We start from the raw sequence: 24,611 nt of genomic DNA, 5'->3' as shown, positions 1-24,611 counted from the left end.
TTTGAGGTCCTTGCAGAGCCAGACCCTGGGCAGGCCCCTCACTTCCCCTGTCCCAGTCAAGCTTGTTTTGTCACTGGCTGCCACTTCAGGTGGTCCTCTGCTTGTGCCTTCAAGGGCCTGACTGCCCAGGCAGAGACTGAGGCCCAGAGAGAGGGAGGGGTGAGCGTTGAGGTCTCCGGCTGTCTCAGCCATGCCAGAGCTGCAGCAGCTGCTTTTTCCAGGGAAGGAAAAGCTGGCCAGGCTGAGGTGTCTGGAATCTTCCTGACAGGTGTGTGGTAGGGGGCCTAACCCTGGCTCCCAGGCCTGGAGAGCTGGAGAGATTGAGCACCCAGATTAGACATCACCCTCTCTGCGGGAGGTTTAGCTGGGCTCCTTTCAGGACGGGGCCAGACTGGGGGCTGCGTGGTGGGGCATGGGTGTGGCTGTGTTTGGTTGCCCTGGAGACAAACAGGGCATGAATGAGGCCAGGTCCAGGGAAGGAAGTGGACTGAGGCCGGGGTGCCCTCTCTCTGGGAGGCCTCCTCTTCAACCTCAGCCACCCACCCAGGGCAGAGAGAAGAATTCATCCTGCGAGACTCCATTCCATGGCCTCAGGGACACAGAGGCCCAGAGAGGGGTATGGAGTTGCCCAAGGTCACACACCAAGCTGTGTCAAAACCCAGGCCTCTTAAGTGTCACTCACCCTCACTCCTCAGACCCTACTGCTTAGGCCTCCAGGACCCCAGGCCACCCCACTATCCTGTCCACACAGTGGGGGGAACAAGACCCGAGTTCACAGAAAATGAGGGCAGCATCCAGGGCAGGGTGATCCGCTTTACTACCCTTGGAAATCAGCAGAGGACATTAAGAAAAACAATTTTTTTTTTTTGAGACAGGGTCTTGCTCTGTCACCCAGGCTGGAGTGTAGTGGCGCAATCATGGTTCACTGCAACCTCTAACTCCTGGCCTCAAGCAGTCCTCCTGCCTCAGCCTCCTGAGTAGCTAGGACAGCAGGCACACCCCACCACAACCAGCTAATTATTTTAAAGAATATTTTGTAAAGATGGGGTCTTGCTATGTTGCCCAGGGTGGTCTTGAACTGCTGGCCTCAAGCAATCATCCAGCCTTGGCCTCGCAAAGTGTTGGGATTACAGGCATGAGCTACCACATCCAGCCTCACCAGAGGATTTTCAAAATACGATCTGAGGGTCTCACCCCCAGAAATTCTGATTTCATTGATTTGGGATGCAGCCTGCACCTGGAGTTTTGTTTTGTTTTTAATGGCTTACATAAGCGAGAAGCTTGTTTTCTTCCATCTAAATGCCTGGATGCAGATTCCCCAGGGACTGAGCTCCAGCTCACTACTGGAGGGTCAACCCTGAGCTTCGGGGTATGAGACAGCCGCCGGCACCTCCCTGTTCCTGCCAAGGACAGAGGGAACGATGACGTGAAAGGGGGCAAAGGGTGTCATCGGGGCAGCCACATGACTCTTGTCCCCGCTTGCTGTTGACAATACTAAGTCATATGACCACACCTAGCAGAAAGAGAGGCAAGGAGATATGTCCTATATTGGGTGATCCATGAATAAATTCTATTTCCCCCTGAGAATGGATATTAGACAACAATTAGCAGTTTCCGACGCAAATTCCCACAGCCTTATGTTCAAAAACTGGGCATGGAGATTTTTGAAAGCTCCTCCAGCTATTGTAATGACAGCCAAAAAGAACAGCCATCCTTAGGGGTTGGGAAGAGAGGCAGGGGTCTGGGGTTCCTTCCCTGGCAAGCCCCTTCAGAGGGAAGAGAAAAGCTGGGGCCTGGTCCTAGGGTACCCCTGGGGATGGCTGGGTAGGGGGAGAGGCAGCTGTCCCTAATTACAGGCTCCTTCTTCTCTGCCCCCAGCAGGGAAACAACCCCTTAAGGACCTGTGGTATGTGGGCACAGGGGAAAGCCTTTATATGCTCATCCCATTTAATTGTCACAGCAGCCCTGTGAGGCCAGTGCTTTCATACCCCCATTTCACAGGTCAGGACAACTGAGGCTCAGAGTGGCATAAGTGCTGCTCCGATCGCACCAGCAAGTAAGCAACACAAAACTGCAACTGAAGGCCACGCGTGGTGGTTCACGCCTATAATCCCAGCACTTTGGGAGGCCGAGGCGAGTGGATCACCTGAGGTCAGGCGCTCGAGACCAGCCTGGCCAACATGGGGAAACCCGTCTCTACTAAAAATACTAAAATTAACTGGGCGTGGTGGGGGCGCCTGTAATCCCAGCTACTCGGGAGGCTGAGGCAGGGAGAATTGCTTGAATCTGGGAGGCGGATGTTGCAGTGAGCTAAGATTGCACCACTGCCCTCCAGCCTGGGCGACAGAGCAAGACTCCATCTCAAAAAGCAAAACAAAACAAACCAAAAACCTGCAGCTGGAATCCCCGTCCGAGAGACTCCAGACCCCTCCCACTTGGAACACACTGCCTGCCACAGACCGCTGTGTCTCCACAGGTACAAAAATGACACAAGGATTGATCCCCGCCTCTTTCCTGCCGGAAAATACCGAATCACCAACAACTATGGGCTGCTGTCCCTGGAGATTAGGAGGTGAGACTGGTGAGACTGGGGACCTAGAGAGACCCACGACCCCGGGCCCTGCCACCGCCGAGGCCAGAGCAGGATCCCAAACCCTTCCTCAGAGCTGCGGCCCAGGTTCACCTTCTTCAGAAGTCTCTGGGGTGCTGGTCAAAATACCGATTCCTGGAACAGGACAGACCCTCCCCTTACCCCCAGAGATTCAGATTAAGCAGGTCTGGAACGGAGCCCAGGAATTGATATTTAACACACATCCACTATGTGATTCTGATGCCTTGAGATACACGGTGAGAAGTTTGGACTCAAGAGGCTGGCCTTGAGGACTGGACGCTGAACTAGGCATGCTGGGAAGGCTCCTTGTGGGGGAAAGAAAATACCATAATACGCACACATATGCACCTGTGCACGCACATATGCACCCATGCACATACACAGTGCACACACACGTGCACACATGCACGTACACAGTGCTCACACATGTGTTTGTATACACAGACGTACACATGTGAGGGGAAGCAATTACATGGGAGAGAGTTCAGCCTTTCAGGAGATGGTGAGTCCTAAGCATGGTTTTGAGGGAAGAGGCAGGGTGCATGCGGGGAGGCCACATGGGAATATAAGGCGTGGTGGCTCATTAAATGAGATGATATGTGTCACTCGTCATTCATATCAGCTGCCACACGCTGAGTTCCTCCCAGGTGCCAAGCCCTGTGCTAGGTGCTTTTCACATACAATCCATAATCCCTGCCACCATGCTTGAGGGAGCACCCCATGTCACAGGCGACAAAACAGGCCCAGAAAGTTAAGGGTCTTGTACAGCTACTGTGCGGCAGGGCCTGGTGTGAGCCATTTCTATCTGGATTGTTTCCCAAACACCAAACCCTCCAGTTCAACCAACCCAGACCTCAGAGACACAAAGATAAGCAGAGCACTCATCTTACCCTCCAGAAGTGGGGAGACATAAATATGTGACCATATAAGGGAGGCACCCCATGGACTGCAGAGTCGGGGAAGGTGTGCAGGCCCAGGGGACTTCCAGGGGCAGGCAGAAGCCAGAGGGATTCCTGGAAGCAAGAGGGATTCCTGCGCTGAGTGACCGGTGCAGAAAGGAGGCATCAAGGGGCCTCTGCTTGCTAATGGGGCCAGAGGTGCCACATCCTACCACCTCCTCTCTGTCATCAGGGTGCCCCTAGGATGGAGCTGGCCCAGGCTTCCACTGGGAACATGATAGGGTTGGCCTGGTTGGTGGTGAGACCCATATCTGAGACTGGGAACACCTGGGTGTCTGGCCCGGTTCTACCCAGATTACAGTCTGACTTGACCAAGCTTGTCTGCTGCTCTCTGAGAAGGAAGGAGCCTCCTGCTCCAGGATTCTTGTTTGAAGCTGAGTTGAATTCCATTTGCTCTGTGACTCTGGGAAAGTCACTTAACCTCTCTGATCCTCCAGAGTCAGCAATAACTGCAATGTGGCATATCATATTTTCAAAGCACTTTCTCCTGAGATGGTTTAGGTGGTGTCATGTCCCCAGTTTTTCAGAGGACACCGAAGCATGGAAAGGTACAGTGGCCAACCTAAAAACACAGCTTTTCAGAGATTGTGACCAAAATCTCTTCCTGGCACCATGAGGCTTTCCTTAGTTCCAGCCTTTCCCACCCACATATGGGGACTTGTGTTTCCCATGGAGCCCAGCAGTCTTGGGAGGAATTTCTCCTTCTCTCCTTTTCAGATGCACCATTGAGGACTCAGCCACTTACACTGTGCGAGTGAACAATGCCTACGGCCAGGCCTCCTCCTTCGCCAAAGTCCTCGTCCGCAGTAAGTCCTGCCATCCCCAACAGGCAGTGTGGGCCACAGCAAACCCAAGCTGAGCAGACAAGGACATGGGTCTGCGTGAGACCTGAGGAAAGGCCATTGGCACAAGGCTGTTCAGCCTGGCATTGGGTGACCAGGGCAGCCCTGGAGACTCCCGCTTCCCTGGAGGCCTTCATAGCAGGTGATAGTCTCCTCCATCAGCCTGGCATGGGCTGATGGTGGAAGGCGAGTAAGGCAGGATCACCTGTCCCTGTGGGTTGGTGTCAAGAGCAACTGGGAGAGGGGAAGGGAACTGACCTCTCCTGAGTCTTCACTGTGTGCCAGACACCCTTGATGGTACCTGATTTCATCCTGAGCCAGATGGTGGCAGGGCTGGGACTTGAACTCAGCTCTCTCTGCAGAGTCATCACTGGCATGGTGGGCACTTTTGTGTGAACTGAGTGGATGAATTAGCGAAAGAGGCCCCTTTTCTGCAGGCAGGTGCAGCTCCCATTCCAGGGCACATGGCTTGGCAAATGGAAAACAGACTGAATTTTAGCCCCCACGTTGCTCTCTCAGGGGATATCTTTGCGCGGAACACAACCTACACAGCTGTTCAAGGCGAACCCACCTGCCCACCATGCCAGAGAGCATGCTTGGCCCACCGGATTACGCTTAGGTCGGGATTCATCTCAGGGCCTCTGGGAGGGTGGTCTGGCCCTGCCAACCCTACTGAGGGGTCCTCGGGGCAAAGGCCAAATCCCAGCAACTCCCCACCTGACCCTCACTGCCCCATGTGGGTTCTGGTGCACATTTTCCAGTTGGGCTTGGGCCCCTCCTGGAGGTCACCCCCTGGGCATCTGAAATCAGAGCATAAAGCAGGGAGACACTCAGGAGTCAGCCAGACCCGAGTTCACAGCCTGGCTCTGCCACCGACTGGCTGTGTAAACCTGGGAAGCCACCTCACTTCTCTGAGCCTCTATTTCCTCATCTGTGAAAGGAAGAATCCTACAATCCTACTACCTCTCTCAGATGCCCGTGTTGATTAAATGAGGTGATAAGCCTTGGCATGTGGTACCCACTCCCATGACCAGGGCAGGGCACTGCCCAAGGGGGTCACACATTTGGGCCCGGAAGAATGCCGTGCCCTGAGTTCCAGGACCCCCGGGAGAGAGAAGCCCACACATGCACACACATACACACTCACACACATACACACACACACACACACACACATGCACTCATATACACGCACTCATACGCACACTCCTAAGGCAGCTGTCTTGGGCAGTAGACAGGTGGATCCCAGCCCACCCTCCCTGCCTCTCATCAGACCTTGTTAAACTGTCCTGCACAGCCCTCTCCACCCACTGTCCTGTTCCCTAAATAGCTCTTAGGAGGCAGATCCTGCTGCCAGGCCAAGCTCTTGTGCAGAAATTTGAGCTGTCCCCACAGGCCGTGCCCAGAGTCAAGCCCAAGGTCAGGGACTGGGGCTCTGCCTCCCTCTGCCCACCCATCCTTCCCACCACTCCTTCCAGATCCCTGTCCCTCTCTCCATCAAGGCTGGCAGCTCCAGGGTCCACCAGGTTTACTCTTGGCCCCAGACTCCAGCCAACCCCCTGCTCCTCCTACTCTACTCACCGCCACTACCACCCTCTTCTCTGCTCTCATCTCCGTAGCAACTTGGGTGATTTTAGTGATCTGGGGGGCAGGAGCCCTGAGTTCCAATCCTAACTCTTCCACTGACCTGTGTGATCTCGGGCAGCCTCCTGCCCTTCTCTGGACCTTGCTCAGGAAGGGCCTTTCCAGGGACCAGTGTCATGTTATAGCTTCAGGCTGCTGGGGTGTTGTCTGGACAGCTGTGCCTCAGTTTTCTCATCTGTTTGAGAGGGTAATAATGGTACCAACTGACAGGGCTGTTGTGAAGATTAAATGAGTCAATGTGTTTAATTGGCTCGTTTAATCCTCACAGCATGGGGCAAGCACTGTGTGAGTGAGAGCTGCTGTTACTATTCTCTGGTGGTCTGTGGCAACATTACCTTGGATTTCACCCTTCAGCCCCTGGACTCTCTCAGTGCAGCCCCTCCCCCACCACTCTCCCTGATCCCACCAGAAATGCCCGCGTCTCTGCGTCTCTGACTGGGCTTGACCGCTGTGAAGACAATGCGTGATCCTGGGGGCACGTTTGGGGAGACAAAGGAAACCAGTATGTATTGAGAACCTGCCATGCATCAGGCTATGGCGGGGGGCTTGGTTCATGTGAACCTGCTCATTCCTTGCCCCAGGTAGGAATTACTGTCCCATTTTACTGCTGAAGAAACTGAGGCACAGAGCGATGAAAGAACTTTCCCAAAGCCACAAGGGGGAGCCACCAACAGACCAGGACTCGAACTCATATCCAAAGCCTATGTCCCCAACACAGCATAGGAATGTGGGGTCTGAACCTTCTCCAACTCCATTTGCCTTTGGTTTTCAGCTTACCTGGGGAAGGATGCCGGCTTCGATTCAGAGATCTTCAAAAGTAAGTCAGCTGGGGGAGCATGGGACCTGGGATGCTTTGTTCAGGCTTTGCTCCCCAACCCACTATGGTACCTGTTTAGAATACAGCCATCCCCTGCCCATAAAACGATGTCCACCGGGGTTTGTCTATGAGCTGGTAACACTTGCACCTGACTTCTAAGGGCCGCAGGGTACCCCAGAGCTGTCCCCAGCTGCTGAACTGTCCTCTGACTAAAACTGGGTTTGAAAGGCAAAGCCACAAAAACCAGTGGACTTGGCCTTCAGATGGTTGCTCTCTGGCTTCTCTGGCCCCTACCTAGATAAGTCTCTTCCCACCCACCCCAAGGCCAGGTCCCCTTCTCCCAGTCGAGACCCAGAAGAGAGGGGATGCCCCAGAAAAGTCCCCACTCCTAAGTCCCAGGCCAGGCTGGCTGCCTCAAAAACCTCTGCCCCAAATTTCATTCCCACCCCAGGATCGATGTTTGGCCCCAGCGTGGAATTCACCTCGGTGCTGAAGCCAGTCTTTGCTCGTGAGAAGGAACCCTTCTCCTTGTCATGCTTGTTTTCGGAAGATGTGTTAGATGCTGAGAGCATCCAGTGGTTCCAAGACGGTGAGGACCCCCAGTCCTGGCCCCCAGCCTCCAGAGCTAGCACCTCCAAAGCTCAACTCAGAGCCAGAGAGGACCCCTAGCGGAGAGACTCTCTCCAACCAGTACCAACTGAGCTGAAGAGGCAGAGGAGAGCAGGAGTACAGCCAGGTGTGGTCAGACCATGCCACCCCACAAATGGCCACCAAGCATCTGTGGGGTGCCAGGCCCTGGGCTGGGGCTGGGGCAAAGGGTAGGGGCAGATGTGCATGAGCCCAGGGGGCTGTGTCCACCTGGGAGGAGAGTTGTAGCCCCTGTGTAGCAACTGTGCTACAGCACAGTTGTAGCCACCAGCACTGACCAGGCACCTGCTCAGCCATTTGCATGCATCGTTACCTCCCTAAGAGTGAGTGATGGAGGCCAGGCGTGGTGGCTCACACCTGTAATCCTAGTACTCTGGGAGGCTGAGGCGGGTGGATCACCTGAAGTCAAGAGTTCAGGCCTGGCTAACATGGTGAAACTCCGTCTCTACTAAAAATACAAAAAATTAGCCAGGCACAGTGGTGGGTGCCTGTAATCCTAGCTACTCGGGAGGCTGAGGCAAGAGAATCGCTTGAACCTGGGAGGCAGAGGTTGCAGTGAGCCAAGATGGCATCACTGCACTGCAGCCTGGGGGACAAAAGCAAGACTCTGTCTCAAAAAAAAAAAAAAAAAAAAAAAAAAAAAGTGAGTAAGGGCGCTAAAAGCAATGGGAACAGAGCCCCAAGGTCGGGAGGCAGGAGGGCACCACAAGCACTCGGGGCAGGCTGCGACAGTTGCATCGGGCTTTTCAGAGTCAGGGTTGTGGTGCAGATAAACAGTTGCTGACCTGTGGGCTGGGAGGCCTCTGGGGACGTCTCAGGCAAGGCCTGGAGAAGCCTGGTCAGAGCCAAGGCAGGCCTATAGCCTAAGGACCCAGAGTAAAGTGCTCCTCTGGCACCCCCAGCTCTGAGCCCAGGGAGGCTGTACCTGCTGAGGGAGTAGGGAGTAGGGAAGCCATCAGGATCCCTGACAGCTGCAACAACAAGGCTGAGACGTTTTCCCAAACTTATAGATCTTCCAGAATGGAGGTGCTGACCGGAGGGCGGAGCCTTCCCATGGGGTAAAGAGAAGAGCTGGCCCCACAGTGTGGCCTCAGGGCAGGGCCCACCCTGAGCTCCGGACTCCACTTCTGAGTCCCCATCCACCTCCTAAGCTCCCATCCTGTGAGCCCTCACTCCCCTCTCTGACCCCTAACCCCTCAACAAGTCCTCCACCCGCCTCACCGAGGCCCCAGCTCTCTCAATGAGACCCAGGCCCTTTACTGAGCTCCCACCCCCCCGCAAACGGGCCCTCCTTCTTTGAATCCCCTGACCCCATACAGGGACCCATCTCTCTTGCTCCTACTTCCTCAGAGAACCTACAACTCCTCACCTTGTCACTGGCTATGTCCCTAAACCCTCACTCCCTCATTGAGCCCCAGCCCCACACTGGCCCTTCCCTACTCCCCAAGCCCTCCGCAAAGAAGAGTTCTCTGCTACCTTGGCAAAGCCCTGGAGGCCACCAGCTGCACCCAAGGCCTGAGCTGAGCCTCACCAGCCTCTCTGTCTGCCTAGCCAGGGTCTCCAGGCCCCCCGAATTTCCACGGTTCCCAGGTGAGACCAGGACCCCCCACAAACTCAATGGCCCCCCACTTCCCCTCCACAGGGAGGCTACTGAGGTCCTTGAGACGTCGGAAGATCCTCTACGCAGACCGCCAGGCGTCCCTGAAGGTGTCCTGCACCTACAAGGAGGATGAGGGGCTCTACACGGTCCAGGTGCCCTCACCCTTCGGACCCCGGGAACAGAGCACCTACGTGCTTGTGAGAGGTGAGGGCATGGGTGCGTGCGAGGTGACAGCAGAAGCCCAGAGACCAGGGCTCTGCCCCTTGTTTGCTGTGGAAACTTAGGCAAGGGCCCTGCTGTCTTGGGGCCTCAATTTCTCTGCCATAAAATCAGAGCTTTGGGTTGGGGTCTCCAAGACTCCACATGACATCCTGTGACTCTCCAAAGGGACGTGGCCTGAGAGTTAGCCCGGCTAGAGCCAAGGAGGCAGGGGAGCTGAGTGTGGGGCTGGAGTGATTCTGGCCACTGCTTAGGGCCTGGGTTCACATCCTGGCTTTGTCACCTCACCAGCTGGGGGACCTTGGGCAGGTCACTCACTCACCTCCGTGAGACTCAGTTTCCCCATCCAAAGAGGGGAAGGCTGCTCTGGGGCTGGAATTAATTATTCCACTTGTTCAGGTACTTGGTGTAAAATGGGCCCCCAAGAAGTGGTACTGTCACCCTTCCCTCAGATACTGCTATGGGGGTGAGGGGACTAATATTCAGGCCCCAGTCCTCAAGATCAAAACTGAGCCCCTGGAGGATGGATGAGAAGAGGATGCTGGATGGGAGTGGGAAGGGCCTGTCACCAAATGCCCACTGACTAGAAGGGCCTCCCTCTCACCCCCGGGTTTCAGATGCTGAGGCCGAGAACCCCGGGGCCCCAGGCTCCCCGCTGAACGTCCGATGCCTGGATGTGAACAGAGACTGCCTCATCCTGACCTGGGCGCCGCCTAGTGACACCCGGGGCAACGCCATCACTGCCTACTCCATTGAGCGGTGAGTCGGCCTCTTGAGTGGCAGAGGCCCTAGGGCTAGAATTCTGTCTGGTTGTGGGAGCCACAGCAAAGAGGAGGCCCCATGCCTGGCCTCGGAGAAACCCCACACCCCCGCTCCTCAGAACAGGACAGGAGGCAGGCTGTGCTGTGTCATTTAGGGGCAATGGAGGGGCATCCGTGCCTCCAAGTCTCTGTCATGCTGATGCCTGGAATTCTACGCTGGAGTCGGCTACTGCCCTGTGGACCCTCTAGAGCTGACCCAGGGGGCAAAACAGGGAGTGCTTGAACCCTGAGCACAGTGAATTCATGGGCTATTTTCCTTCCTGAATGACAGAGAGAGATGGAATAGCACTGATCCCAAGGGAGGAGGCAAACAGGTAGACAGCCCAGAACCTCCGGCCTCCTTCCTGTGTGGCCGACTCTGAAGGCCCAGCTTGAGGAAATAGCTAATGCTGCCACAGACGGGCTCATGACCATGCTAAGGGCATGCCTCATCTCTTTCCATCCTTACAACGACCCCTCTCTAAAGAGGAGGGGACTATCTAATGCCCCCTTCTATGGATAGGGAAACCAAGGTATGTGGGGAGATGACTTTGCTCAAAGACACATTTGTCATTAGTGGTGGAAACAAGACTTGGACCCACATGTTATGACTACCCCAACCAGCTGGTAACAATAAGGGTAACATGCACTGTCACACTGCCTGGGACAATGGTACCAAGAGGGTCCAGAGAGCCCAGGCTTGGAGGGTCAACCTGGAATGCACGCCAACTTAGGGAGGGGACAAGCTCAGGTGAATCCTAACCGTGTGACTTTGGGCAGGTCTTGTCACTCTCTGAGCCACAGACCCTCCATGTGTACAGTGAAGGTGACTACACATGCCCCCAGGACTTCCAGGGAGATGAAACAAGGGCTGGGTGTGGAGGGCACAGCACAGCCGTGGGCTCACGATGATCCCCCATGAAAGGCACTGCTGCTGGTCAGCATCAGGGATGGTGAAAAGGTCTCCCAGGGACCCAAAGTTGGAACCAGCCTCTTCCATTGGAGAGAAGAACTTTAATTGGTAGAGATGAGCTGGGCAGGCTCCCCCAGTTAAAGAAAAGCCTTCAGACCGGGTGCGGTGGCTCACGCCTGTAATCCCAGCACTTTTGGAGGCCTAGGCGGTGGATCACAAGACGTCAGGAGTTCGAGACCAGTCTGGCCAACATGGTGAATCCCTGTCTCTACAAAAAACACGAAAATTAGCCAGGTGGTAGTGGCGTGCGTCTGTTATCCCAGATACTCTGGAGGCTGAGGCACGAGGATTGATTGCTTGAACCCGGGAGACGGAGGTTGTGGTGAGCGGGGATGGTGCTACTACACTCCAGCCTGGCAACAAAACAAGACTCCATCTAAAAAAAAAAAAAAGAAAAAGAAAAGTCCTCATAGAGGCTCACATTGGGAAGGTGTGCAGTGTGGGCAGGGGCTGAAAGGCGGGCCTGTCTCCAACAGGTGCCAGGGTGACTCTGGGGAATGGGTCCCCTGCCATGAGGCCCCCGGAGGGACTTGTCGGTGCCCGATCCAAGGCCTCATCGAAGGTCAGAGCTATCGGTTCCGGGTGAGAGCCATCAGCAAGGCGGGCAGCAGCCTCCCCTCCAAGGCCTCAGAGTTGGTTGTCATGGGCGACCGTGATGCAGCCCAGAGGAAGACAGGTGGGTACAGAGGTCCTAAGCGACTTTCTAGAACATCAGTCAGGGAACCCTCAGGACTACCTCACACAGGAGACAATCTGGCCCTCAGGAACCCCGAGTCTGATGGAGGAAGCACAGCCCAGCCCTCAGTAAACACTAGTCTGACGAAGGAGACAAAGGCCAGCCCTCGAGAACTTCCAGTCTGATAGAGGAGGCACAATCCAGTCCTTAGGAACCCCTAGCCTGAGAAGGAAGATACAGCTAGTCTAATGGGCAAAACCAAACCATCCAAGGGAGAGACCAGTCTGAGGGAGAACCCCACCCCAGCACCTGTCAGATGTCCTTCAGCTCGAGTGTGGGGACACGGCCCTCTCAGCCCTCGGGAGCCACGCTGACTTGGGTGTGCTAGAAGCTCCACCACGGCAGGGTGCCCGGCCCCAGGCGCCTCCTTCCTCCTCTCTGTCTCCACTTGTCCCAAGAGAAAGAGCATCTACCAGGGCCTGAGAGCAGCAGGGCTCCACTTGGGACTCCTGAGAAAGCTGAGGTCACAGGGCACCTGTCTGAGGTTGCACAGTGAGGGCTGCAAGGCCAGGACTGGGACAAGGCAGGACGCAGAGCCTGGTGTGGGGTAGGCCCTGGCCTAACTCCTCCCGTCCCACCCCCCACCCTCCCATGCTCCCTTCTCATCCTAGAGATCCCCTTTGGTCTGGGAAACAAGATCACCATCAGCACAGATGATTTTGAAGGTATGCGGGACCCTCCTATGTAGTTCTGGAATCTGTATCGTTCTGGAAACTCTGTATCGTTCTGGAAACTGTATAGTTCTGGAAACTCTGGGAGGTGAGCCGGCAAGAAGGCAGAAACTGTCCAGAAACCTGTGCAGGATGTGGGGGATCAGGGCAGGTGGGGCCTAGTCAGAGGCAGCCAGAGTGCCGGGGTCACGGTGGCCCATCTGGCTGTGGCCCTCCTGGAGGAGGGAACATGTTGGGAAAAGTCCTGGCCAGGGCAGGGGGAGACCTGGGTTCTGGCCCCAGCTCTGCCCAGCATTGCTGGGTGACCTGGAGCCAATTACTACCCCTCTCTTGGGGACGGGTGGAGATGTAGTTCCCTCCTCCATGGAATGAGGCACTGAGATTAGGGCGTCTCTGAAGGCCCACCCATCTCGGCCCCGGGTGACTCTGATTCCAGATACTGTGACCATCCCCTCACCGCCGACCAATGTCCACGCCAGCGAGATCCGAGAGGCCTATGTGGTTCTGGCCTGGGAGGAGCCGAGGCCCCGGGGCAGAGCGCCACTGACATACTCCCTGGAGAAGGTAGGAGACCCCCAGGCCCCAGCCCCAGGCCAGCCTGAGAAACAGCGTGCTGTGGGACCCTGGGCAGTGTCCCCTGGGGAGGCCGTCAGAGAATAAAAAAGAAGCCCCTGGCTGGAAGGACCAAGGCATGGCCGCACACAGAGGCATGCGGATGGATTGAATAGCCTTTTGCGGCTACCTCTAGCCCTGGGAGGCCAGTCACTGCTGGTTGTTCCTGAGGCTGTTCATGGAAATACACAAAATACAAGGCACAGACAACAATGACAATATGATCCACCACTTCCTGGGTACCTCCCTGCCCCCAAGTCGGCTGGCATCAGACCACACACTGGGCCAAGCACTTCTTGGTGGGACTATGTTGGGAGGGAAACGAGGCTGGTACCCTCCAGCCAGGGACAGGAACCAGCAGCACTTGCAGAGCCTACGGAGTGATTAGCACTAGGAGGTGGCTCTCACCGGGGATCGAGTGGGGGCAGGGGAGACCCCAGTGAGGATGCAGCAGGTCTTACAGAGTGGACTTCACAGTGAAGGGGAGGCAGGATGGTGGAGTAGAAGACAGCATGGATGTTAAAATCTGTTCAAATCCTGCTTTCTGCTGTGTGATCCTGAGTGAGTGTCCTAACTTCTCTGAGCCTCCGTTTCCTCCAGCATAGAATAGAGAACCCGCCCTGTGAAGATGAAATAAAACACGGCCCGCAGCCAGAGCCTGCAATCCCCGGGATCTGTCAGTGCTTCCCAGGGAGGTGTTCTTGACTATCTCCCTGAAGTCACAGACTAAGTTTATCTTCTCACTACTTTCTGTGCCCAGCACAATGCCTGGCACAAACCAGGTGGACAGAGAAGGTTTAGGGAATAAATGAATTTAAAATTTCCAGGGAGGAATCTCTGGCTCTGGTTATCCAAATGGGCCTCTCTTTTCACACTCATGGGTAATCCTTTTTCTCTGACGTAGGAAAGCTATAGATAATTGAGGACTGGTTTTGTGAGGTGGTAGGGTATCATGGTGGAGTTGTTGGCATCAGACTGCTCGGGTTCAAATCCTATCTCTGCTACTTACCAGCTGTGTGACCTTGGGCAAGTTACTTAGCTTCTCTATGCGTCTGTTTCTTCTTCCATAAAATGATAATAATCATACACAGCTTGTAGGGTTAGTGTGAGGATCAAATTAATGAGCGCACATAAAGACTTCGAATAGAGCCTGGCACACAATAGGAGCTCAGCAGTCTTCATGGTTTCTTACGGTGATTTCTTGTCCTACCTGGTCTAGGCCACTGACAGCCAGATGGGCTTGGGAGGGGGAAGACCACAGAGGATGGAATCAGTGGGTCCTCTGGTGCTTCTAGGTCTTAGCTCTCTTGCCCAGACTCAGCAGAAAGGGTCTCTGGGTGCCTCTCTCATCTGTATCACCCTGGGCTCTTCACCCTCCATCTGCCCAGAGACTCGGAGTTTCTGGCTGCTTTCTGGGTCCCTGACACTGTGGAGAGTAAACAGGTTTGCAGCTACCCACACCTGAGTGAAGTGAAATACCATATCCACCAGTTATTAGATGCAGGACTTTCGGCCAAGTTACCGAAACTCTCTGAACCTGACTTTCCTCATCAGCAGAGAAATTAACACTTTCCTGCAGGGTTATTGTGAGAATTCATTCATTTATTCATTCGTTTGTCCCAGAAACATAGATGGAGCACCTGCCATGTGCCAGTGCTGTTCTCCATCCTGGGGACACAGCAGTCGGGGGAGGGAGTGCCAATGATAAATGGAGTAAATCAGTAGAATATTAAATGCAGTAGTGAGTGGTAGGCGCTAAGGAGAAAGATGCCAAGCAGGGAGGGGAACTTGAAGTGTGGGGAGAGGAGCTGCTGACATTTTTAGATGGAGTGGCTGGGAGGGCCTCCTCACTCCCCAGGAAGGTGGGTTTTGAACAAGACGGAACTGGGTTATAGGTAGAAACGGAGGGGAGACCAGCCAAGAGACTATTCAGATCATTCAGGTGCGAGGTACTGACAGCCTGCATCAAGGTTATGGTGGGGAGCATGAGGGCGATAAAGCATGGCTGGGTTCTGGGTAAATTTTGAAGAGTGAGTCAACTGAGTTTGTTGATGGAGCACATTTAGGGCTTGAGACAAAGAGAGGAAGAGCCAAGGGTAGCTCCAGGGGTTTCACCCAGGGGACTGGAAGGATGGGGGCAACCAATGCAATGCAGGTGTGGGAAGCTCTGGAGCTGCGTCGTGGACAGGCTGGACATGAGGTCTCGGTAGGTATCCAGGTGGAGAGGCGAGGAGGCAGATGGGGCAGAGGTCCGTGCTCAGAGTCAGCCTGGGCTGAGTATAGAGGATCATGAAAGCACATGGGCTGGGGACAGAGATCATCGGAGGTGACCAGCAGAGAGCCGGTCTGGGCAACCACTTAGCCAATGTGAGTTCCTCTGTTTCTTCAGTCAGTCATAGGTAGTGGCACCTGGGAGGCCATCAGCACGGAAAGCCCTGTGAAATCTCCGAGATTCGCCGTTCTGGACCTGGAGAAAAAGAAGTCATATGTCTTCAGAGTGCGAGCAATGAACCAGTATGGCCTGAGCGATCCCTCAGAGCCCAGTGAGCCCATCGCCTTGCGGGGCCAACCAGGTACCCTCGTGATGCTGGGGGTCAGGGAGGAGGCAGGCCAGGCCAGGCTCAAGACCTGAAGCTTCGAGGACAAAGCCCTGCCCACTTCCCTGTCCCTGCTCCCTTCTACCCATCATGAAGCTGAAAAGCAATTTGACCTCAGGCCTGGCGAGTTTTAAGACAACAGAAATTACATTTCTCTGGGCAGGAGGCTCATGGAGGGAGACAGCCTTCTGCTTTTTTCCAGATCAGCAATGAATGGGTTACAGAGTACAGCCGGGTCCCACACAGCAGCTATGCAAGCAAGTGGTCCCTCCATTCTACAGGTCTCTGGCCTGCCCCTAGATCCTGCAGCCCACTCCCAAGCAGCCCCCGGCACCCTGCCTGGTGGGAGTTGAGCTGTCCCACCTGAGCCCTGGCTTACCAGGCAGGACACTGTTCATCTGCAGCATAACGGGGGACCTGGGAGAGTCATTTCCAAGCTGCACACCTTGCTGTCCTCAACTGGCAAACTCATTGTTTTTTTTTTGTTTGTTTGTTTGTTTGTTTGTTTGTTTTGAGATGGAGTCTCGCTCTGTCACCCAGGCTGGAGTGCAGTGGCGCGATCTCCACTCACTGCAAGCTCCGCCTCCCGGGTTCACACCATTCTCCTGCCTCAGCCTCCCGAGTAGCTGGGACTACGGCGCCTGCCACCGCGCCCGGCTAATTTTTGTATTTTTAGTAGAGATGGGGTTTCACCGTGTTAGCCAGGATGGTCTCGATCTCCTGACCTCGTGATCCGCCCATCTCGGCCTCCCAAAGTGCTGGGATTACAGGCATGAGCCACCCGCGCCTGGCCCAAACCCATTGTTTTAAAGGGCCTCGTTACTGCTCCTACCTCTGGCTCCTTCCTGAGTCTCCCAATTGCAACTCCATCCTGACCCCAGCTTCCCAGGGCTCCCACCTCTGAGACCTCTGGATTCTGAGGTTCTTTACCCTTTCATCAGATTAGAAGGTTCCCTGTAGCTGCCATCACAACCAGCCCTTTAAGGAACCTTTCTGCAGTGCCACCTATGCAAGAAAAGCCTGGTTTGCTGAAGGTCCCATTTGGAGAAGATTTCAAAATTCTAGATTTGTTCTGCTTCAATAATTTAGAAGGGAGAAAGTACACACACACACATGCACACGCACACACACAGCACGTATGAACAAGTTGGTGAGCAAATGGTGTTTTTCTTTAATTCTGGTGAACATTTGTATTTGATTTGGGGCCTGGCCAGTGAGCAGTTTGTCATCAGATGTGGGGAGTCTCTGGACCATAAACCAGACTTAAATTGTACCAGGCAAGGCTCTGGTATAATTCAGAAAGGAAGGGAGGGCAGGGCTAGAGGTGAAACCTTCAAAGAGGTGAGGGGTGAAGACCTGGGATAGGCAGGACCCTTAGGAATAAGAAGAGAGGAGAAAAAAATGGAGCAGGTCAAGGAACAGAAGCTTGGAGGAGTCCAATGTTTGGGGGCCAAAAGAAAACAGAGAACCACCAAAGGATGTGTAAGGAATTTAGAAATAAAAAGAGGGCCGGGCGCGGTGGCTCAAGCCTGTAATCCCAGCACTTTGGGAGGCCGAGACGGGTGGATCACAAGGTCAGGAGATCGAGACCATCCTGGCTAACACGGTGAAACCCCGTCTCTACTACAAAATATAAAAAAAACTAGCCGGGCGAGGTGGCGGGCGCTTGTAGTCCCAGCTACTTGGGAGGCTGAGGCAGGAGAATGGCGTAAACCCGGGAGGCGGAGCTTGCAGTGAGCTGAGATCCGGCCACTGCACTCCAGCCTGGGTGACAGAGCGAGACTCCGTCTCAAAAAAAAAAAAAAAAGAAAAAAAAAAAAAGAAATAAAAAGAGAACTAGGAAGATCATGTACCTGCCATCCATCAGTCCATCTATCCATCTATTCATCCATCTTTCCATTTATTTATCCATGAATCCACCTGTCCACTCATCCATCCATCAATTCATCCATTCATCCATCCATCTATCCATCCATCCATCAATCTATCCATCCATCCATCATCCATCCATCCATCCATCTATCCATCCATCCATCATCCATCCATCCATCCATCTATCCATCCATCCATCCATCCATCCATCTGTTCATCCACTTATCCACCTGTCCATCCATCCATCCATCCATCCATCCATCCATCCAACCAACCATCTATCCATCCATTCATTCAACCAACCATCCATCTATCCATTAAACAAGTTACAGCAGCCCCTACCTCAAGGAGCTTAGTTTCAGGGAGCCACGAAAATCAGTAGAGAAGTTTCAAGGAAAGAAAACTGAGATTAAAGATAAGGACTGAGGAAAGCTATCAGATTTGGTGACTTTTGAGTGAGAGAGAGTGTGTGTGTAAGGATGAATGAGTGAGTATGCTTTTGTACTTTAGTGAGGAAGCAGAGATGCTCAGAGGTAAGGGGAGAGAGGACTTTTAGGATACACTTCTGGGCCTATGGAAGAGTTCCCAAAGTCCCCAGCAGGTCAGGAATGCATGCGCCTTGATTGCTGTGGGAGCTCCTTCTGGCCTCTCCCCATGCTCCTCCCCTTCCCCAGCCTGTCAGAGCCACATAACTCAACCTTCTCATTCAGCCCATGTTTCTATTTTTTAGCTACCCTCCCTCCTCCAGCTCAAGTTCAAGCTTTCCGAGACACGCAGACCTCTGTCTCCCTGACATGGGATCCCGTGAAAGACCCAGAGCTCCTGGGTTATTACATCTACTCCCGGGAGGTGGGGTCATCTGAGTGGCAAACAGTTAACAACAAACCCATCCAAGGCACCAGGTACGTCTGCCCACCTGTATCAGTCTGTTCTCACACTGCTATAAAGACATACCTGAGACTGGGTGATTTCTTTTATAGAGAGGTTTAATCAGCTCACAGTTCTGGGAGCTGTATGGGCCTCTGCTTCTGGGGAGGCCTCAGGAAACTTATGATTATGGAGGAAGGCGAGGGGGAAGGAAGCATGTCTTACATGGCGGGAGCAGGAGAGGGAGAAAGAGCAGAGCGGGAAGTGCTACACACTTCCAAACAACCAGATCTCATGAGAACTTGTTCCCTGTCTTGAGAACAGCAAAGGGGAAATCCGCCCCGACAATCCAATCTCCTCCCTCGAGGTCCCTCCCCCAACACTGGAGATTACAATTCAACATGAGATTTGGGTGGAGGCACAGAGTCAAACCAGATCACCCTCTTCCTGCACCAGGCATCCTTGAAGGGGGGCCATAATAATAACGAAGCCCAGCGTTTCACAGTATCTACCCTGCGTCAGGTACTGTTCTAGCATTTTTCCTATGTGAAGTCATCTAGTTCTACCTGCAAGTCTATACATGTAGGACTATTATTTTTATTATTTTACAGATGAAGAAACTGAGGCTTGGAGAGGTTACATAAGGTTACATAACTTGCCAAAGCCCCTGTAGCTTAGTACGTGGCAGGACTGGGACTTGAACCCAGATGGTCTTTTTCAACAAACCTCATTGAGAATGTGCTATTTGCAGGACACCATGGATAGAGATGACCATGCCTTGGTCTCATCCCTCCAGGAGCTTACAGCCAGAGAGAGGTGGGGGGGGTGGGCAGAGCAGTGAAGAGCTTTGGAGCCAGGGAGGCCTGCGTTCAGGCTCCACACCACCCCTTACCCTTTCTATATTAGTCAGGGTTCTCTAGAGGGACGGACTAACAGGATAGATGTACATATGAAAGGGAGTTTATTAAGGAGTATTGACTCACACAATCACAAGGTCAAGTCCTACAACTGGCTGTCTGCAAGCTGAGGAGCAAGGAAGCGTGTTCAAGTCCTAAAACCTCAACAGTAGGGAGGCCAACAGTGCAGCCTTCAGTTTGTGGCCAAAGGCCTGAGAACTCCCGGCAAACCACTGGTGTAAGTCCGAGTCCAAAAGCTGAAGAAATTGGAGTCCAATTTTCAAGGGCAGGAAACATCCAACATGGAAGAAAGATGAAGGCCTAAAGATCATCCAGTCTCCTCCTTCCATATTCTTCACTGCTTTATCCTAGTCACGCTGGCCTCTGATTAGATGGTACCCACCCAGATTGAGGGTGGGTCTGCCTCTCCCAGTCCACTGACTCAAATGGTAATCTTCTTTGGCAACACCCTCACAGACACGCCCAGGAACAATACTTTGCATCCTTCAGCCAATCAAGTTGACACTCAACCATCACCCTCCCTGAGCATCAGTTCCTTCCTCTGTAAACCAGGAGGGTGGGGCCACATTCCTGGCCTCTTGACATTCCAACTCACACTCCACTCTGAGGTTCACTCCTCATCCCCTGGCCCTGAAAGACCCTCATCCTAGCAGGCACAGTGAGTATTGGGCTTCTGGGCTGGTAACTTCTCTTGATATAGGAGCTCTGTCGGGGAGGGGGCTTAGGTGATAATACCTCTCCCTTCCCTTTCCAACAGACAACTTGCCAAGCCCTGAGCACACCTGACTGGGCTGCCCACACCCTGGGCCATGAGCCAAGGTCATCTGACTGAGAAAAACGAACAGCCCCAGTGCCCCATTGGTCTTTGGTGCCTCACAGTTAGCTGTGAGGGGTCCCTCATAATTTGTTACCAGAAACAGATAAAATTCCCAAGTTGGAGAATAATCAGGTTTTTGACAAATTAGCTCAGAGTCAAGCTTATCCCTACAATAACACCTCTCCTCCAACTTGCATTCAGCTGTGCTTCCCTGAAGGGGAGGGCAGGGATTGGAGGGCTGGCATGAATGGGGTGGCATGACCGAGGGAAGTGGCATACAGAAGTGAAGGTGGCATGCTGCTCTGGCATGTCCAGAGAACTTGTCCCACATGTGCATGTCATCTGTTACATGTGTCGTGACTGGAAAGAGGCTAAACCTTGCTGCCCAGGAGTTGGAGCCTGGGGCAACAGCAGAAAGGGAGCTAAGTTGGGCTGTGGTGGTCCAGGTCACTGTGGAATCATCAGGCTCCACAGAGCCTGGCTCGAAAAAATGTCTGAATGAATGAATGAATGAATGAATGAATGGATGGATGAATGGTGGGTGGGCAGGTGCTACACTGGTGCTCAGGAGACCTGGCTACCATCGGGGCTGAGCCCCTAATTGGCTGTGTACTCTTGGCCATCTCTGCCTCTGTGGTAGTGCTTCCCTACTCGTAACATGAGAAAACTGGATCGTTTCACCCCTAAGGGCCCTTCCAACACCCAAGACTTTGTCCTCATCTCCAGAAGAGGGATAAGTAACAGCATCTTCCTCAGAGGGTGTTGTGAGGAGCACCTGGTGGATAGACATAAAGTGAGTGCCAGACAAGGGCACGTTGCTATCGGCATTATCGTCATTGTCATCTGTTGTCAACCGGGTCTGGTCTGGGGAGTCATCCCAGCCTCCCCTGTTCAGGTGCTGCCTGACCATCACCCACTTCAGTGCTCCATCTGTCCCATAAAGGCATGTTCCCCCTTTAGAGGCACTTGTCCCCAAGCAGAGAGCTTGCTGCTCTGCTAGCTGTCAACACTTGATGTGACTGAAGTCCTGGGGACTCCTCAGGGACCACTAGCTGAGGGGAGCTCCCTGCAAAACAAGATTTGCTCTAGGAGAATGTTGATAGGTAAAGAGAGAGAGAGGGCCACAATTTGGGTCTTATCAAGAAGGGACAGGATGAAAAGGACATTTTCCTCTAAGCCAGAGCATTCTTGCGTGTCTCTGGATGACAACTCTCTTTGAGGGCTCTGAAAGGACTCTGTGTTTTTGCATCACAGCATTAGTGCAGGCATTAACAGCCACATGTTCTTTTTCAAGGACAGAGCCCAAAGTCTTGAAGATGTACCATGTGGTGCTGGGTCCAGGGTTGGCTGCCTTTGCTTTAAATTAGGACCTTTCCTAGCGTGTTTGCATTTTAAGGGTGGATCTGGAAAAGCAAACATCCTTTAAAACCCTTAGGTCTACCCCCTCCACGGTGTCATCTCGGGCATTGCCATGGGGTCAAGGGCAATATTTTTAGGAAGAATTGACCTGGAACTTTCAAATTCTACCACGCTGGTGACCACTTATTCCACAAAGTTGTTCTAGAAAGTTTGGGAATGTCTCCAGGCTGTTTGTACATCCATGAAAGCTGCACATTTCCCTCCCAGGTTTACAGTTCCCGGGCTGAGGACGGGCAAGGAGTACGAGTTTTGTGTCAGGTCAGTCAGCGAGGCTGGGGTAGGCGAGAGCTCAGCCGCCACCGAGCCCATCAGGGTCAAGCAGGCTCTGGGTGAGTCCAAGGGCAGGTCCAGCCTGCAAACCTCCCTGGGCTGGGCGGGGAGCTGGGGCTCATAGACCACATCTTGGAGGGCCCAGTCCTAGTGGCTCGTGGCACATACGACCTCTGAGGGAAACTGGAGCTGGCCCTGGCTGCCCTTTCCTTTGGGAAGGAAGTAACCATGGCTTGAGGTCATGGGATGAGGCCTGAGCAGCTCTAGCGGGTGGGGAAGCCTTCAGGCCCAGAAACCTGAGGCTCCGATGCCCTCCTGAGGCACAGATACTGCTGGCTCAGGGAAAAACCCCTGGAGTAGGGCGGGCACCAACTAGGGGAGGCTCATCGGCTCCCTCAGGCCCCACTGTCCAATCCAGCCACCCTAGGGAGCAGCTGTTCTCACCTCCTTACCTCCCTGTAGCTACTCCGTCTGCCCCATATGGCTTTGCCCTCCTGAACTGCGGGAAGAATGAAATGGTCATTGGGTGGAAACCCCCCAAGCGTCGTGGAGGTGGCAAGATCCTGGGCTACTTTCTGGACCAGCATGACTCAGAAGAGCTGGACTGGCACGCAGTTAATCAGCAGCCCATCCCCACCCGGGTCTGCAAGGTAAGGCTGGAAGGTGGCCCCAGCCTGTGTCATGACTGGTTTAGCAGGGACCGGAGGGCAGTGCTTGAGTCTTGGAGTCTGACAGAATCTGACAGAGGTCTCAAGTTCCCCTGCCTCAGCCATCGAGATCATTTTCCAGTGCAGACCCACCTTGAACAGAACTGTTTAGAGCCCCCAAGAATCCCAGCACTTTGGGAGGCTGAGGCGGGTGGATTGCTTGAGCTCAGGAGTTCGAGACCAGTCTACAACATGTTCAAAACCCTGTCTCTACAAAAAATACAAAAATTAGCTGAGTGTGGTGGCACGCACCTGTAGTCCCAGCTACTCGAGAGGCTAACACGGGAGGACTGCATGAGCCCAGAAGGTTGAGGCTGCAGTGAGCCATGTTCATGCCACTGCACTCCAGCCTGGGTGACAAAGTGAGACCATGTCTCAAAAAATAAACACAGGCAGGGCGCGGTGGCTCAAGTCTGTAATCCCAGCACTTTGGGAGGCCGAGACGGGCAGATCACGAGGTCAGGAGATCGAGACCATCCTGGCTAACACGGTGAAACCCCGTCTCTACTAAAAAATACAAAAATCTAGCCAGGCGAGGTGGCGGGCGCCTGTAGTCCCAGCTACTCCGGAGGCTGAGGCAGGAGAATGGCGGGAACCCGGGAGGCCTGGGAGCTTGCAGTGAGCTGAGATCCGGCCACTGCACTCCAGCCCCGGCAACAGAGCGAGACTCCGTCTCAAAAATAAATAAATAAATAAATAAACACAAAACCAAAGCCCCCACAGACCTCCTGCTCTGAGTCGCTCCGCATCCCTCCCCCAGCCTCAGCCTCACAGTTTGCGTTTCTGCTCTTCAAGGTCAGTGACCTTCGTGAAGGCCACTTTTATGAGTTCCGTGCCCGGGCTGCTAACTGGGCAGGTGTTGGCGAGCTGTCGGCACCCAGCAGCCTGTTCGAGTGCAAAGAGTGGACAATGCCCCAGCCAGGTGAGAGGCCTGCAGGCCTGAAGTCCAGTGCCTACCCTTCCCTCCTTCCCCAAACCTACCCAATGAGATGAGGGCCGCAGCACTCCTCTGTGCATTCAGGCTTGCACTGTTTGTCCTGCACCCCAGGCCTCTGGCCCTTCCACAAACTCACTCTATAATTCCTGACACAAATGGAGTCCTAAGCCTGTTTTAAAGGACCCCTGATCTGGGCCATCAACTGGCCCAGCACAAACTATTTCCCAACTCGAGACCCTGCCTGCTTCTGGACATAGACCAATATCCAGCCCCAAAGGTGCACTGCTAGAGTGAGCAGCTAGTCCTGGTTTGCCTGAGATTTTCAGTTTACTACTGAAAATCCCATGTCCCAGGAATCCTCTTAGTCTTGGACAAATGGACAGTTGGCCACCCTACCCACTGTTCCCATTAACCCTGTAAGCCTTCTCACAAATGAGCCCCTCACCTCCCACTGAGGAAGGAGAATCACACTTTTCCATCATTTTGTTCAGCTCAGTTCTGTTTTCTACACAAAACCTCTACCTGAGTGGCAGGTAACTAAAATGTATGATGCTTTTGACAGCAACAATTATAAACAACTAATATTTATTGGATACCTACTAGGTACCAAACACTTTTCATAAATTATCTCACTAATGCTCACAAAAGCACTATATTGCAAGAGCTATTATTATCCCCATTTTACAGATGGGGGGACAGGAACAAAGAGGCTAAGTATCTCGCCCAAAGTCCACATATCTGGAAGAGGTGGAGTTTTGACATGAACCCCAGAGGTCTGACTCTAGAAGTTACACCCTTGGCCCCCATGCTAAACACTGAAGCACTTTAGAAGGATTAATGCTGTCTGGGATGGGGATGGGGAAGGTCAGGGAAGCTACTAGGAGGAGGGGAGGCTGAGCACATTTTGAAAAGTGAACCCTGTTTCAGGCCCAGAGCCAAGCTTTGTCATGATGTCAAGGTTGGCCTGGGCTTGGCGACACCCAGAGCAGGCCCTTCCTGGCTTGACTGTAACTGATGGATTGACAAGCTTGTTGACTGACTGCTGGGCTTGCTACCCACCTGGCTGGCTGCCTGGC

The 24,611-nt window shown here is 53.7% G+C and overlaps 1 protein-coding gene across 1 annotated transcript in view; it reads left to right on the top strand.

The window, feature by feature from the left end:
- Positions 1-24,611, top strand: part of MYOM3 (myomesin 3) — a 61,352-nt gene that overhangs the window by 10,244 nt on the left and 26,497 nt on the right. Inside the window, exons 6-19 of the mRNA XM_010355740.2 lie at positions 2,477-2,572; positions 4,288-4,376; positions 6,829-6,873; positions 7,325-7,462; positions 9,164-9,325; positions 9,958-10,099; positions 11,590-11,789; positions 12,461-12,514; positions 12,957-13,084; positions 15,522-15,705; positions 18,332-18,503; positions 21,829-21,950; positions 22,354-22,541; positions 23,394-23,520. Coding sequence (XP_010354042.2) covers positions 2,477-2,572; positions 4,288-4,376; positions 6,829-6,873; positions 7,325-7,462; positions 9,164-9,325; positions 9,958-10,099; positions 11,590-11,789; positions 12,461-12,514; positions 12,957-13,084; positions 15,522-15,705; positions 18,332-18,503; positions 21,829-21,950; positions 22,354-22,541; positions 23,394-23,520 — 1,847 coding nt within the window. The remainder of the gene's footprint in view (positions 1-2,476; positions 2,573-4,287; positions 4,377-6,828; positions 6,874-7,324; positions 7,463-9,163; positions 9,326-9,957; positions 10,100-11,589; positions 11,790-12,460; positions 12,515-12,956; positions 13,085-15,521; positions 15,706-18,331; positions 18,504-21,828; positions 21,951-22,353; positions 22,542-23,393; positions 23,521-24,611) is intronic.

This window comes from Rhinopithecus roxellana, chromosome 12 (genome assembly GCF_007565055.1).
Source record: "Rhinopithecus roxellana isolate Shanxi Qingling chromosome 12, ASM756505v1, whole genome shotgun sequence".
Taxonomy (NCBI): Eukaryota; Metazoa; Chordata; class Mammalia; order Primates; family Cercopithecidae; genus Rhinopithecus; species Rhinopithecus roxellana.
This window is presented reverse-complemented; position numbering and strand designations above follow the sequence as displayed.